This window comes from Muntiacus reevesi, chromosome 6 (genome assembly GCF_963930625.1).
Source record: "Muntiacus reevesi chromosome 6, mMunRee1.1, whole genome shotgun sequence".
Taxonomy (NCBI): domain Eukaryota; kingdom Metazoa; phylum Chordata; class Mammalia; order Artiodactyla; family Cervidae; genus Muntiacus; species Muntiacus reevesi.
Window position 1 is genome coordinate 5,359,757 of NC_089254.1, and position 12,947 is coordinate 5,372,703.

The window sequence follows — 12,947 nt, forward strand, 5'->3', positions numbered from 1 at the left end:
CATGCCAGAAAGCTTACTGGTGGGAAAGCCCAAGGAATATGTTCGGTACAGTTCTGTCACTCAGCCATGTCTGACACTAGCAACCCCATGGACTGCAGCACGCCAGGCCTCCCTGTCCATCACCAACTCCTAGAGTTTACTCAAACTCATGTCCATTGAGTCGGTGATGCCATCCAACCATCTCATCCTCTGTCGTCCCCTTCTCTTCCTGCCTTCAATCTTGCTCAGCATCAGGGTCTTTTCAAACGAGTCAGTTTTTTGCATCAGGTGGCCAAAGTAATGGAGCTTCAGCTTCAGCATCAGTCTGCCCAGTGAATATTCAGGACTGACATCCTTTAGGATGGACTGGTTGGATCTCCTTGCAGTCCAAGGGACTCTCAAGAGTCTCCTCCAATACCACAGATCAAAAGCATCTGTTCCTTGGCACTCAGCTTTCTTTATAGTCCAACTCTCACATCCATACGTGACTACTGGAAAAACCATAGCTTTGTCTAGATGGACCTTTGTTGGTAAAGTAATGTCTCTGCTTTTTAATATGCTGTCTAGGTTTGTCACAACTTTTCTTCCAAGGAGCAAGCATTTTTTTTTATTTCATGGCTGCAGTCACCAACTGCAGTGATTTTGGAACCCCAAAAAATAAAGTCTGTCTCTGTTTCCATTGCTTCTTTTAGGAAAAGGCAAATATACTTATGAACTTTTAAATCCCTAAGTCATGTGGAGTCAAAGGAAGGTCTTTAACCATGAAAATCACACAGAACCGATCACAGTGGGACCCTCCGGGCGCCGTGCAGAGGAGCTGCAGAAGTGAGCACAGAGGCAGGAGAGCTGGTGAGACCAGGTCACAGGGGAGGCCCGCGGCTAGGGAGTGTCTTCAGAGACAGAGAAGAGATGGTGGGCTTGGCAGATATTTTGGACAAACAGCTAAATCAAGGTGTACCACAGTCTTGAGGAAATATTTGAATATGATGCTGTGCTAAAATTGGGGTCCCAAAAATTAAAGGAAAGGACGGGTGCTAATATCTCCCAACACAAACATAAGAGAACTACCATGAAGAAGAGTCACTTTATCCAGGCATTTGTGCTCTGCAAAGATGCCAGGAGAAAACTAAATACTTTATTTCACTATGTATTTATGAAGCACTTCACTCATCCCAAATGTTCACTTGGGATGTATTACACTCCCTACATACATAATCTCATTTGCTATCTTAAAAAAAATTTTGAAAAACAAGTTATATTACTTTACATATTTTTAGACAATAAAGCCAAGTTTTATTTTTTAAGTACTTTGCCCAAAGTCACAGTTAATAAACTATTGGCTTACACATACAGGGGAATAAAGCAAGAAAATATTTCAACAATATTAAATTGAATTTTAAAATGTCTGTATCCCAGAAGTTTATGTGGCCCAGTCTCTGACCATTAAATAAATTCCCAAAGGAGACAGTTTCTTTCAAACATTGCTGGTGGAAATGAAAATTGGTGTGCTCCAGCTGGAAGGGAATTTGGAGATACTTAACAAAATTTCATATTCACCAACTTTCTGACTCAGCAATTTCACTTCTAGTAATTTATCCAGCATCTACACCTCCAAAAATATGAAAATAAATATGAACATTTTTTGTTGTAGCATTGCTTGCATATACAAAATACTGGAAACAACCAAAGTGTCCATAAATTGAAAAGTTATTCAATAAACTATAGTCCATCCATACACTGGATGCTAGGTAGCCATTAAAAAAGGGGTGTGGGGGGGAGACAATTTCCCTGAATTGGTATGGAATGACTTTAATGATCTGAGTTTTAAGTGAAAAATAGCTGTTTAAACTGTTTTCTGTAGAGTATATTATAGCAAGAACCCAGTTAGGTCACGTTAGTCAGACGCCCCACCGCCTTACTCTTTGGCTACAAGTTCCCATTGGCCCAGGTCGTACGCAGAGCTGAGCCCCATCTCATGACTCCGCTGTAAAACCCCACCACAGTGGTCCCTCCACCTGCCGTGATGGTCCTGAACAAAGTCTGCCTTACAAGCTTTAACACACATCATTGAATATATTTTTTCTTTAACATTAGTAAATTTGTATTTGATGCAAGGGTATGAAATACAAATTCAGAAATTATTTCACATGTATACTTGGATTATAGTAAGTGAATATGAGGCAAAAAATGAGGGCCAAGTTTCTCCTGGTCGGAGAAAGGAGTTATAAATAAGGAAAGGAAGAAACTGATAATAAATCTAGTGATGTGGGGCTGGGATTAAAACTATGAGTATGAACTCATAGTTTTAATATGTGTGTGTGCATAGATAGATACAGAAATAAATATATATGCATATCTTACATTAATAAGTAAATACATATTTTTTAAAGTTATCTTTCCAGAGAAATCTTAGAAGCAATAACATCTCAGCAGCAAAACATAGGATATCTAGTGGACATCTTTCAGTTTCTAAGTATATTTGATAAGAGGAACTAGAGATCGTTGAAGATGTAGGAAATTGGAGGACAGGAGCATTAAAAATTACATGTATAAGATAAGCCTGAAATATTTATGGCACCAAAAATTAAGAAGGAAATACTCAATAAGTGATGTGAACATGTTGAGAAAGACACATGGATTAAATTGAATAAGCTCCCACTGACTAAATCTGGGACAGTTTGAGCAAAAATTAATTAAAAGTAGTAACAGATTATAACCCATAGGCTAAAATAAATATCCATGAATCCATACTAATACAAAAAATAAATGAATAATAAATAAGTGGAGATGAAGGGCTTGCTCTTCCTTACAGCAGAATTCAATTAATAATTTTATAAGGAATGGTGAAAATTAAAAATGACCATTAGTAAACACCACAGTGAACATTGTTGCAGAGAAGTAATCATTGAAGGATGCTCAAGTTAATGGGCAAAAGTGAGATGAGAAACAGGACATTTGAATAGTCTCAAAGTGTCTCCCCACAAGATATTTATTCATGACAAATGTGAAAACACTTTTACAGTGGATAATTCTGTCATTCAGCACCTCAACCAAGTGATCAAAATCGATACCATTAGTGGCACAAACTGCACTCATGCACCTTCTAGAGCGATGCACAGAGGAGGATAAAGGTCATAACCTCACTTCAGTAGTGATCTTGCCAAAAATGCTCTATCCCTTCTAATCAGACAAATCCAGGCTGAAGGATATTTGATAAGATAACTACTAGGTTGTTGTTGTTTAGTTGCTAAGTCACGTCCAACTCTTTGCAACTCCATGGGTTGTAGCCCATCAGGCTCCTCTGTCCATGGCTTTCCCAGGCAAGAATGCTAGAGTGGGTTGCCATGTCCCTCTCCAGGGGATCTTCCCAACCCAGGGATCAAACCCACATCTCATGCATTGGCAGGTGGATTCTTTACCACTGAGCCATCAGGGAAGCCCAAAACTACTAGGCAGTACTCCTCAAAAATGTCAAAGTCACTGGAAAGAAGGAAAGAAAGAAAGGTAAGAGGAAGGACAGAAGAGGGAAGGAAGGGAGGGAGAAAAGGAAAAGAAAGGAATGAAAGACCAAGGATTTCACAGAGACTAAAAAGACAGATACCAAGTTTAAGAAGGAGTCTAGACTGGATCCTGGACTGGAAAAAAGACTGATCCAGTCCAGTGGAATAACTGGTAAAATTCAAATATGGTCTATAGTAACTAGTGCATCAATATGAATTTCCTGATTTTAATCACTGTTATGTGTAAGATACCCACATTAGTAGAAGCTGGTTGAAGGTACATGGGAATTTTGTACTATTTTTCAAGTTTCCATAAGTGGAAATGGTCTTTATTTGTTGTTTAGTCACTAAATTGTGTCTGACTCTTTGACATCCCATGGACTATAGCCTAACAGGCTCGTTTGTCCATGGAATTTCCCAGGCAAGAATACTGCAGTGGGTTGCCATTTCCTTCTCCAGGGATCTTCCTGACCCAGGGATCAAATCCACATCCCCTACATTGGGAGGCAGGTTCTTTACCACTAAACCACCAGGGAAGCCCATGTTAGTACCATACCATCTTGATTATTACAGTTTTGCATTAAGTTCTGAAATTGAGAAGTCTGAGCCCTCCAACTTTGTTCTTTTTTCAGATTGTTCTGGCTATCCCGGGTCCTTTATATTTCTATATGAACGTTAGGTTCAGCTTGTCAATTTCTGCATAGAAGTTAGGGTTTTGATAGGCATTGTGTTGAGTTTGCAGGTCAATTTGCTGTCATGTGAATAATACTAAGTTTTGTGATCCATCAATATATGATGTATTTTCATTTATTTAGTAGGTGTTCTTTAATGACCTTAAAACTTTCCTATGGTTTTATACTTTTCATTTTTAAACTCTTCCCTCTATGATAAACTGCTTTTGAACTTTAAACTCATTTAACATGGGTCTGTTTCTGTATTCTAATTGTACTCCATGACTCATGTCTATTTTGAGTCTGCTCATGTCTACTCAGAACGCACTGATGCTGGTCTATTTTACTGATGACAGCTTTGCAGGACCCTTTGACATCAGATAAGGGAAGGCTTTCTATACTTCCAATAATTTGCTTTTCTCAAAATCTCTTGTCCTTACTCATTCTCCCATATAAATGTCAAAATTATCTTATGTTCTGAAAAAAAGAACTCTACAGCACTCTGAATTGGAAATACCTGTTTCAGTTCATTTAAAGGAATAGGTTCCATTACAGCACTGAGAGTACCTTTACTTGTTCAACTTTTCTGTTATTTATGTTTCAAGAAAGTGTTATATTTTCTTCATGGGTCCTGTGAGGGTTAATTTTATGCATCACTTCTCACCCATACCTGATCAGGTGACATTTTAATGAGACTTTAGACTTGGAATCAATGTTGGAGTGGTTTAAGACATCTAGGGATATTGAGATTAGTGTATTTTAATAGCACATGAGGATGGACATGAATTGGAGGAAACAAAAGGCAGAATGCTATAGACCAAACTGTTTTCCCTCAAAAAGCCCGAAGCACCAGTGTGACTCTATTTGGGGATAGGCTTTATAAGGAGGTTAGTGGTTAAATGAGGCCAAAGGGTGGGGCCTTAATCCAATACGAAGTGTCCTTATAAAAAGAGGAAGAGACATCAGAATACTCTCTTTTTGTGTGTACACAAAGAGGTTATGTGAGGACGTGACAGAGGAGCCTGGTGGGCTACAGTCCTGTCCATGGGGTTGCAGAAGAGTTGGACATGACTTAGCAACTAAACAACAACAACAGTAGAAGGCGGCTGTGTAGAAGCCAGTGAGAGAAGTCTGATCCAAACCAACCCTGACAAAATCCTGATTCTGGACTTCAACCCTCTAGAACTGTGAAAAATATAAATCTCTGCCGTTTGAGGCACACAGCGTGTGCTTTCCTGGTATGGCACCCTGCAGACTATTAGGGCTCGCTAGGTGGCGCTAGCGGTAAAGAACCCACCTGCCAAGGCAGGAGACAGGAGAGATGCTGGTTCAATTCCTGGGCTGGGAAGATCCCCTGGAGCAGGGCATGGCAAGCTACTCCAGTATTCTTGCCTGCAGAATCCCATGGATAGAGGAACCTGGCGGGCTGTATAGTCCTATAGGGTTACAAAGAGTTGGACATGACTGAAGTGACTTAGCACCTCTGCACACAGACTATTACTAATACAGGGTCTACACATTTCATAAAAAATTTTACTGGATATTTTTTACTATATTATTCAAGGTGGTATCTGGAATACGGGTTCTGAGACCTTAATGCACCTATTGCTAGTGTTCCTCAGTTCCATTTCTTGAAGTCTGCTCGTATTGCAATTATTGCCTCACATCAGTTGATTTTGTAGCTTCTGTCATTTAGCTGATGCATTCAAAGGGATCTGACCCTGGTTTGCCTTCATATTGGAGGGCAAAGACTTACAAATGCTATCCTTGAGGTCTGAAACATACATTTATTTTAGAGACCAATCAGATTTTTCCCCCAAATTAAAAATAAAAGTATTAGAAACGTTTATTATATATTAGTCTCAAATCAAATTGAAAACAAAAACTGGAGCTTCAAATCAAAGTTACAATAGTATTGGTTTTTCTTTTTCTTTAACTTTTAATTTTATACTCATCTTTCAGTGTCATATCTTTTTGTCTAGACAGTGTGTTGAAAAGCAGAGATGTTACTCTGTCGACAAAGGTCTGTATAGTCTTCCCAGTGGTCACGTATGGTTGTGAGAGCTAGACCGTCAAGAAGGCAGAGTATCAAAGCATTAATGCCCTCAAACTGGAGAAGACTCCTGAGAGTCCTGTGGACAACCAAGAGATCAAACCAGTCAATCTTAAGGGAAATCAACTCTGGATACTCATTGGAGGCACTGATGCTGAAGCTCCAGTATTTTGGTCACCTGATGCAAATAGCTAACTCTTTGGAAAGGTCCCTGAAGCTGGGAAAGATTAAGGGCAGAAGGAGAAGAGGGTGTCAGAGGATGAGATGGCTGGATGGCATCACTGACACAATGGGTATGAACTTGGGCAAACTTCAGGAGATGGTGAGGGACAGGGAGGCCTGGCATGCTGCCATCCATGGGGTCACAAAGAGCTGGACACACTTAGGTGACTTAGGTGACACAACATAGCTGATGTGATAATTTCAGGTGGACAACAAAGGAACTCAGCCATACATACACGTGTATCCATTCTTTCCCAAACTACCCTCCCATCTAGGCTGCCACAAATCATTGAGCAGAGTTCTCTGTGCTATACAGTAGGTCCTTGCTGGTTATCCATTTTAATTACAGCAGTGTAGCACTAGCTTTTCTAATCATCCATTTATCTCCTTTTACAAGAGATCTTGATCTCTTCATAAAGCTTAGAGTCACTGTTGAGGATCTTACATTCCAACCTGAAGGCCTCCCTGGCTTAGGAAGATCGGGTGGTTGAGAATTCTCTCAACTCTCCTGAACTGGGAATGCCTTAATCACTGTTTAATTTTTGAAGGACAGTTTTGCTAAACATAGGATTCTTGGTTAACATTTACTTCTTTCCTTCAACATTTCAAAGACACTGACCCATGTCATCTGACTTCTGAGGCTCCCGATGAGAAATCTGCTCTTAATCCTCCCGGCAAATCTTCTCTCAGCTTCATAAACATTAATAATGTGCTTTACCAGTGTCTCACACAATAGAACATTTTCCTATAGTTTCATCAAGTCAGTTAAATCATCACATTGCGACCAGAGTTTAAGGAAAAAGAATTGAATATTTCAAGTGGAGACATTATGAGGTCTTTAAAATTATTACTAACTTTCAAACTAGAAATGAAAAAGTTGCTGAAGCCTCCTACAGATTTTAATTTCTAACAAAGTGAATATCAGTCTCTAATATATTTAAAGAAAAATCTCTTTGGGAACTTTTACCTAAGTGTAAAGGGACCTTGAAGCTGAAAAGGGAGAAAAACCACTGGGTTTATCCCAGCCACGACTGGTCCATTTCTTGCTCTGACCTCACAGGGCATCACTGTGATGAAACTCACCAAAACCTTTTTTAAGACCTCAGCTGGTGCAGGTTTTTGTCCACAGAGCCCAGGAAGCTGATTTTGGTGACCTGACGGCTGGACCTATAGCTAGCGAGTGTTTTTCCGTGTTTTTGTCATTTTGTTGATTTTTTTTCCCTTTTTCTCTTTTTTATTTTTCTCTTTTTTCTTTCTCTTTTTCTCATTTTTTTAATTTGTGTCTTATCATTTTTTTCTTTCATTTTTAGTTTCTCCTCCTCATTTTCCCCCCATTTTCCCCCTTCTTTTTCTCATTTTATCTTATTATCATTATTTTTTGTTATATAGTGTTGCTAGTATTAGTATAGAGAGTATCATTGATATAGTTAGCAAAGTTGGTATAGCTAATAGTTTGCTAGCATAGATAGTATAGCTAGTGTTAGCACTGTTAGTATTCTCAGCATAGTGTAGTAGGTATAGTTAACAGTTTCCTAGCATAGTTAGTATTAGCACTGTTACTATAGTTGTTAGCATTAGAATAGTTGTATAGCACTGTTAGCATACGCAGTATTGTTAGAACAGTTAGCATTCTTAGTGAGGGCTTAGTGGCAGTATAGTTAGTGGTAGAGTTAGTATAGTTAGGGATGGAGGACTTCATAGCCATCTCCGCTAACAAGATGGCTCATATCGAAAATTATGAGATCCTTCACACAATTGGTGAAGGCCAGTTCGCCAAAGTGAAATTGGCCCGGCATGTTCTGACCAAGGCAATGGTAGCCATCAAGGTCATTGAAAAGATACATCAGATGTTCTCCAGCCTCCGGGAAGCATTTCGAGAGGTTAACACTATGACAATCGTGAACCACCCGAATATCGTGAGACTCCTGGAGGTTATAGATACGGAGGAGACTCTGTTTATAGTAATGGAGTACCTCAGTGGGGGAGACTTTTTCACCTACTTGTTGGCCCAAGGCCACCTGACGGAGGGGCAGGCCCGAGGCGCGTTCCGCCAGCTGGTCTCGGCTCTGCAGCACTGCCACCAGCGGGGCGTGGTGCACCGGGACTTGAAGCTGAGCAACATTCTCCTCGATTCCAACAACAACATCAAGATCTCAGACTTCGGCCTTAGCAACCAGTGGCACCCAGGAAAGAAGCTAGACACTTTCTGCGGCAGCCCTGCGTTCACGGCCCCAGAACTCTTCCTGGGGCTGCCTTACACAGGCCCAGAGGTGGATGTGTGGAGCCTCGGCATCATCCTGTACAACATGGTAACTGGATCCCTCCCCTTCAGGAGAGGAGATTTCTGGGAGCTGCGGGAGTGCATCCTCACGGGGCATTTCCCTGTGCCCAATCACCTATCAACAGAACTACAACATTTAATACAGAGGATGTTAACGCTCAACCCTATGCACAGAGCGACTTTAGATGATGTTTGGCAGCATCCATGGGTGAACATGGGCCAGGAGGAGCCACTCCCGCCAGCCTGTGAAGATTACCCTGGGGTGACAACGGGGATGATACTGCGCAGGTGGATCCAGGGCTGGGTTACAAGCAGTGGCAGTGACACGAACGAACCCAAGGTGGGGGCCCACACCATCATTGTGAGGCCGGCCATTTCCTCCAACCTCAGCAGCCAAGAACATACGCCTCCCGCCAGCCCTGAAGGGTCCATGCTTATTCCCCACTGGCTTTGGGAGACCATGGAGCAGGAGAACCAGGAGTCAAGGGAGAAGACCAGAGAGCCTGCCACTCCCTCACCCTGCCCAGAGGTGAGGACCATCACCCCCAGCTCAGCCCCCTCCACTCGCAACACCCGTGATGACAGAAGCGCCCCAGCCACCGATCACGCCGGTGACTGCCACGACACGTGCGGGACCAGGCTCACCTGTGACACCTGCAGCAGGCGTGACAGCAGCCACACCCGTGATACCACAGTGACGCGGGACACCAGAGACGCCTGCGACACCAGCACCGGCGTGGTGCACCGCAGCGACAGCTGCCATACCAGTGGTACCAGCCTCACCCATGACGCCCTGAGCACCCAGGACACCACTGGGGCTTGCGACAAAGACGCCCGTGGCACCCGTGATACCTGTGGCACCAGTGACACCTGCCTCACCCATGACGTCAGCGGTAAAATCCCTGAAGGAACCCACTGTCCCCCAGATGTGCCTGATGCGGGAAGCTCCACCCTTGTTGGGCAGCCCCAGAATTTGTCTCCAGTCACTCCCCCTGGCCTCACCCAGAAAAAGAAGGGGTTGGCTGGGAGAATCTGGAGAGGTGTCCTTCAACATCTTTGCTGTTGTCTGCCCAGCAAGAGAAGGAAAAATAAAGTGAGCCCAGAAACACCCAGTGGACTTAAACATCTTTTCTGTGGGCTGCCCAGGAAGAAGTGCAAAAATAAAGTGAGCCCAGAAACACCCAGTGGATGACCTGCCAAGCCCCCTGGGACCTGAGCATTCTTAAAGTTGACACTCAGATAATCCAGGAGACCTCCCTTGTATGGAAGGAGGCTTTACCAATAGCCCCTTCCATACTCGCATTGCTCCAAAAGAACAGGCTGGCTTTAGCGCTTATGAGAGGTTATATCAGAGGCCATGTGTTTATGTTGATGACCTCTTTTTAGATCCAGAGACTCAAACCCTTAGAAATTACACTATGGTCATTGGGAAATTCCAATAAGAAATGTGATTGTGGGGTGTCAACCAGGACCCAAAAGAATCTGAGGGACCTCCACTATATACCGCTACCTACTCATTAAGGTTTAGAAAGATGCGTCCCCAAAATCTCAACTCCAGCCCACACGGAAGGGCCCTTACCCCATAATACTCTCGACCTCCACAGGAGCCAAGGTGCCAAGGCATGACTCCTGCATTCACCACTCTCAAGTAAAGTCGTGGAATACAACAGGAGAAGATTCCCGATGGACCTGAGAGCCTCTGGAAGAACTCCGCTATCTATTAAGGACTACAGGTCAGTGTCATCCTGATGAATATCCAAAAGATTAAGCTTCTGGGGATAAGCTTTCTTGGGATGGCGCTTGCATTCAGTCTGGGCTACCTCGTTGCCTCTCTCTTGATTTGTGTTAGTCAGGGAGGTCCTATCTTTTTCACGTCTGTTATAGGTTCCCATAAGACCATATTCAGGACAACTCAATGTGGCTCATGTATCTCTGGGGCTGTCACTCTTATATACACTCCTGAAGTCCAGCCACCGCAGAAATCAGGAAAACGAACAATAAGACTAGCTGTGGTACGTTCTAACCCAATTCTTAAAAAGCTGACTTATATCAGTAGGTCAGGACTTAGCACCAAAAGCTTATTTGAAACTAATCAAATCCTAGACAAGGTCACCACAGCAACCTGGTTCCAGCCAGTCAAGGATGCGGCCCTACCGTGCACCTGACCTATAACTCTGCTGGCTCCCTCTTTCCTCAACCTACTTAGTTTACTTCTCAGGTCAGCAAGATACAGCAGAGATATCAACCCCTGGCCCCTCTGATGACTTCCCCAAGCCACACCTCCTTGGACAGACAGCTGCAGCCCCTCCTGGGCTCTCCCATTGACAGCTACCAAGTGATGGACGGCCAAGGCCCCTCACTGCCCCAACGCAGCAGGAAGCAGCCAGAATGAATAACACCCATTTCCCCAATGAATTGGGGTCCACACGACTTGAGGGGGGACTGTCAGGTAGGAAGTTAAACATGAGCAACGTGAAGGGAGGCCTGGCTGAAAAGGGATGTAAACTCATCTCTAAACTCCATCCCAGACTCACCCAGGAGAGCTCACACATATACTACAAAATAACCACAGAGACTTTTCAAGTCCTGCACATGGCCCTAGGCACACTGAGGATACTTCTAGTAACCTCAGGCAGTTAGGAGACCATTAAGGACTCATGAATATTCTACATCTAACAGAATTCTGGGAAGACATAAACAACACAGCCAGCTGTTAGACAATTTATAATTGTCAATCAGCCCTGGGCGTATGCCCATTTGCATTCCCTTTCATTGACTGGTGGTGGGCACAAGCCCTATTTGACCTGGGCATAATCAAAAGGAAGTGTAAAAAGGGGAAGCCGAGAGGGAGCGACAGAGACAGAAGTTGGCCTGGCACGTTCTGACCAGGGGAGTGCTAGCCATTAGGTCCTGAGAAAGACACATCAGAGGTTCTCCAGCCTCCGGGAACCATATCGAGAAGTTAACAGCATGAAACTGGTGAACCACCCGAACATGGTGAAACTCCTGGGAGCTACTGATACACGGGAGACCCTGCTTGTAGTAATGGAGTATCTCAGTGGGGGAGACTCATCCACCTACCGGGAGGCCCAAGGCTGCCTGACGGAGGCGGGGCCCGAGGCGCGTTCGGCCAGCTGGTCTCGGCTCTGCAGCACTGCCACCCGCGGGGCGTGGTGCACCGGGACGTGAAGCTGAGCAGCCTCCTCGTCAACGCCATCCATCAACAACGTCAGGATCTCAGACTTCGGCCTGAGCAACCCCTGGCACCCAGGAAAGAAGCTAGACCCTCTCTGCGGCAGCCCCGTGTTCACAGCCCCACAACTCTTCCTGGGGCTGCCTTACACAGGCCCAGAGGTGGATGTGTGGAGCCTCGGCATCGGCCTATACAACATGGTAACTGGATCCCTCCCCTTCAGGAGACGAGATTTCTGGGACCTGCGGTGTATCCTTAGAGGGCAATATCTATGTGCCCAAATATCTATCAGGTAAATCACAGCTTTAATAGAAAGCATTTTAACGCTCAACGCTACCAACAGAGGGAATTTAGATGATGTTTAGCAGCATCCATGGGCGAACATGGGCCAGGAGGAGCCACTCCCACCAGCCTGTGAAGAGCACCCTGGGGAGAGAGTGGGGATGTTACTGGGATGGTGGGGGGACCAGATCCAGGGCTGGCTTAGAAGCAGGTGCAGTGACACGAACGAACCCAAGGTTGCAGCCCGCACCATCATTGTGACGCCGGCCATTTCCTCCGACCTCAGCAGCCAAGAACATACGCTTCCTGCCAGCCCTGAAGTGTCCATGCTTATTCCCGACTGGCTTTGGGATACCATTCAGCAGCAGGAGAACCAGGAGTCAAGGAGAAGACCAGAGAGCCTGCCACTCCCTCACCCTGCCCGGAATCGAGGACCTTCACCCCCAGCTCAGCCCCCTCCACTCACGACACCCATGATGACAGCAGCTCCCAAGCCACCGATCACGCTGGTGACCGCCACGACACATGCGGGACCAGGCTCACCTGTGACACCTGCAGCAGGCGTGACAGCAACCACACCCGTGATACCACAGTGACGCGGGACACCAGAGACGCCTGCGACACCAGCAGCACCTGCAACAGCTGCGATACCAGTGGTATCAGCTTCACCTGTGACGCCTGCAGCACCCGTGACACCAGCTACACCTGTGATACCAGCCTCACCCATGATGCCCTAAGCACCCAAGACACCATTGGGGCCTGCGAC

General features: G+C 44.7%; 1 protein-coding gene across 5 annotated transcripts; it reads left to right on the forward strand.

Annotated features, from left to right (window-relative positions):
- The first annotated feature begins 7,939 nt into the window (after positions 1 to 7,939).
- Positions 7,940 to 12,592, forward strand: LOC136170985 (serine/threonine-protein kinase MARK2-like). 5 transcript variants are annotated; one of them, XM_065939671.1, is made up of 4 exons: positions 7,940 to 9,871; positions 10,311 to 10,439; positions 10,591 to 12,191; positions 12,468 to 12,592. In XM_065939671.1, exons 1-2 carry the CDS (start codon positions 8,111 to 8,113, stop codon positions 10,356 to 10,358), a joined length of 1,809 nt encoding a protein of 602 aa, XP_065795743.1. In that variant the 5' UTR covers positions 7,940 to 8,110; the 3' UTR covers positions 10,359 to 10,439; positions 10,591 to 12,191; positions 12,468 to 12,592. The 5 variants fall into 5 exon arrangements, with proteins under 5 accessions (XP_065795743.1, XP_065795744.1, XP_065795741.1 ...); XM_065939672.1 differs by lacking the exon at positions 10,591 to 12,191 and having other exon boundaries at positions 12,468 to 12,556; XM_065939669.1 differs by having other exon boundaries at positions 10,591 to 12,519.
- Positions 12,593 to 12,947: the final 355 nt, after the last annotated feature.

Coding starts and splice junctions, on each gene's coding strand:
- LOC136170985 (XM_065939671.1), top strand. CDS start 8,111: ATGGAGGACTTCATAGCCATCTCCGCTAACAAGATGGCTCATATCGAA. Junction 9,872..10,310: donor GGAAGAAGTGCAAAAATAAA/GTGAGCCCAGAA, acceptor CGACCTCCACAG/GAGCCAAGGTGCCAAGGCAT.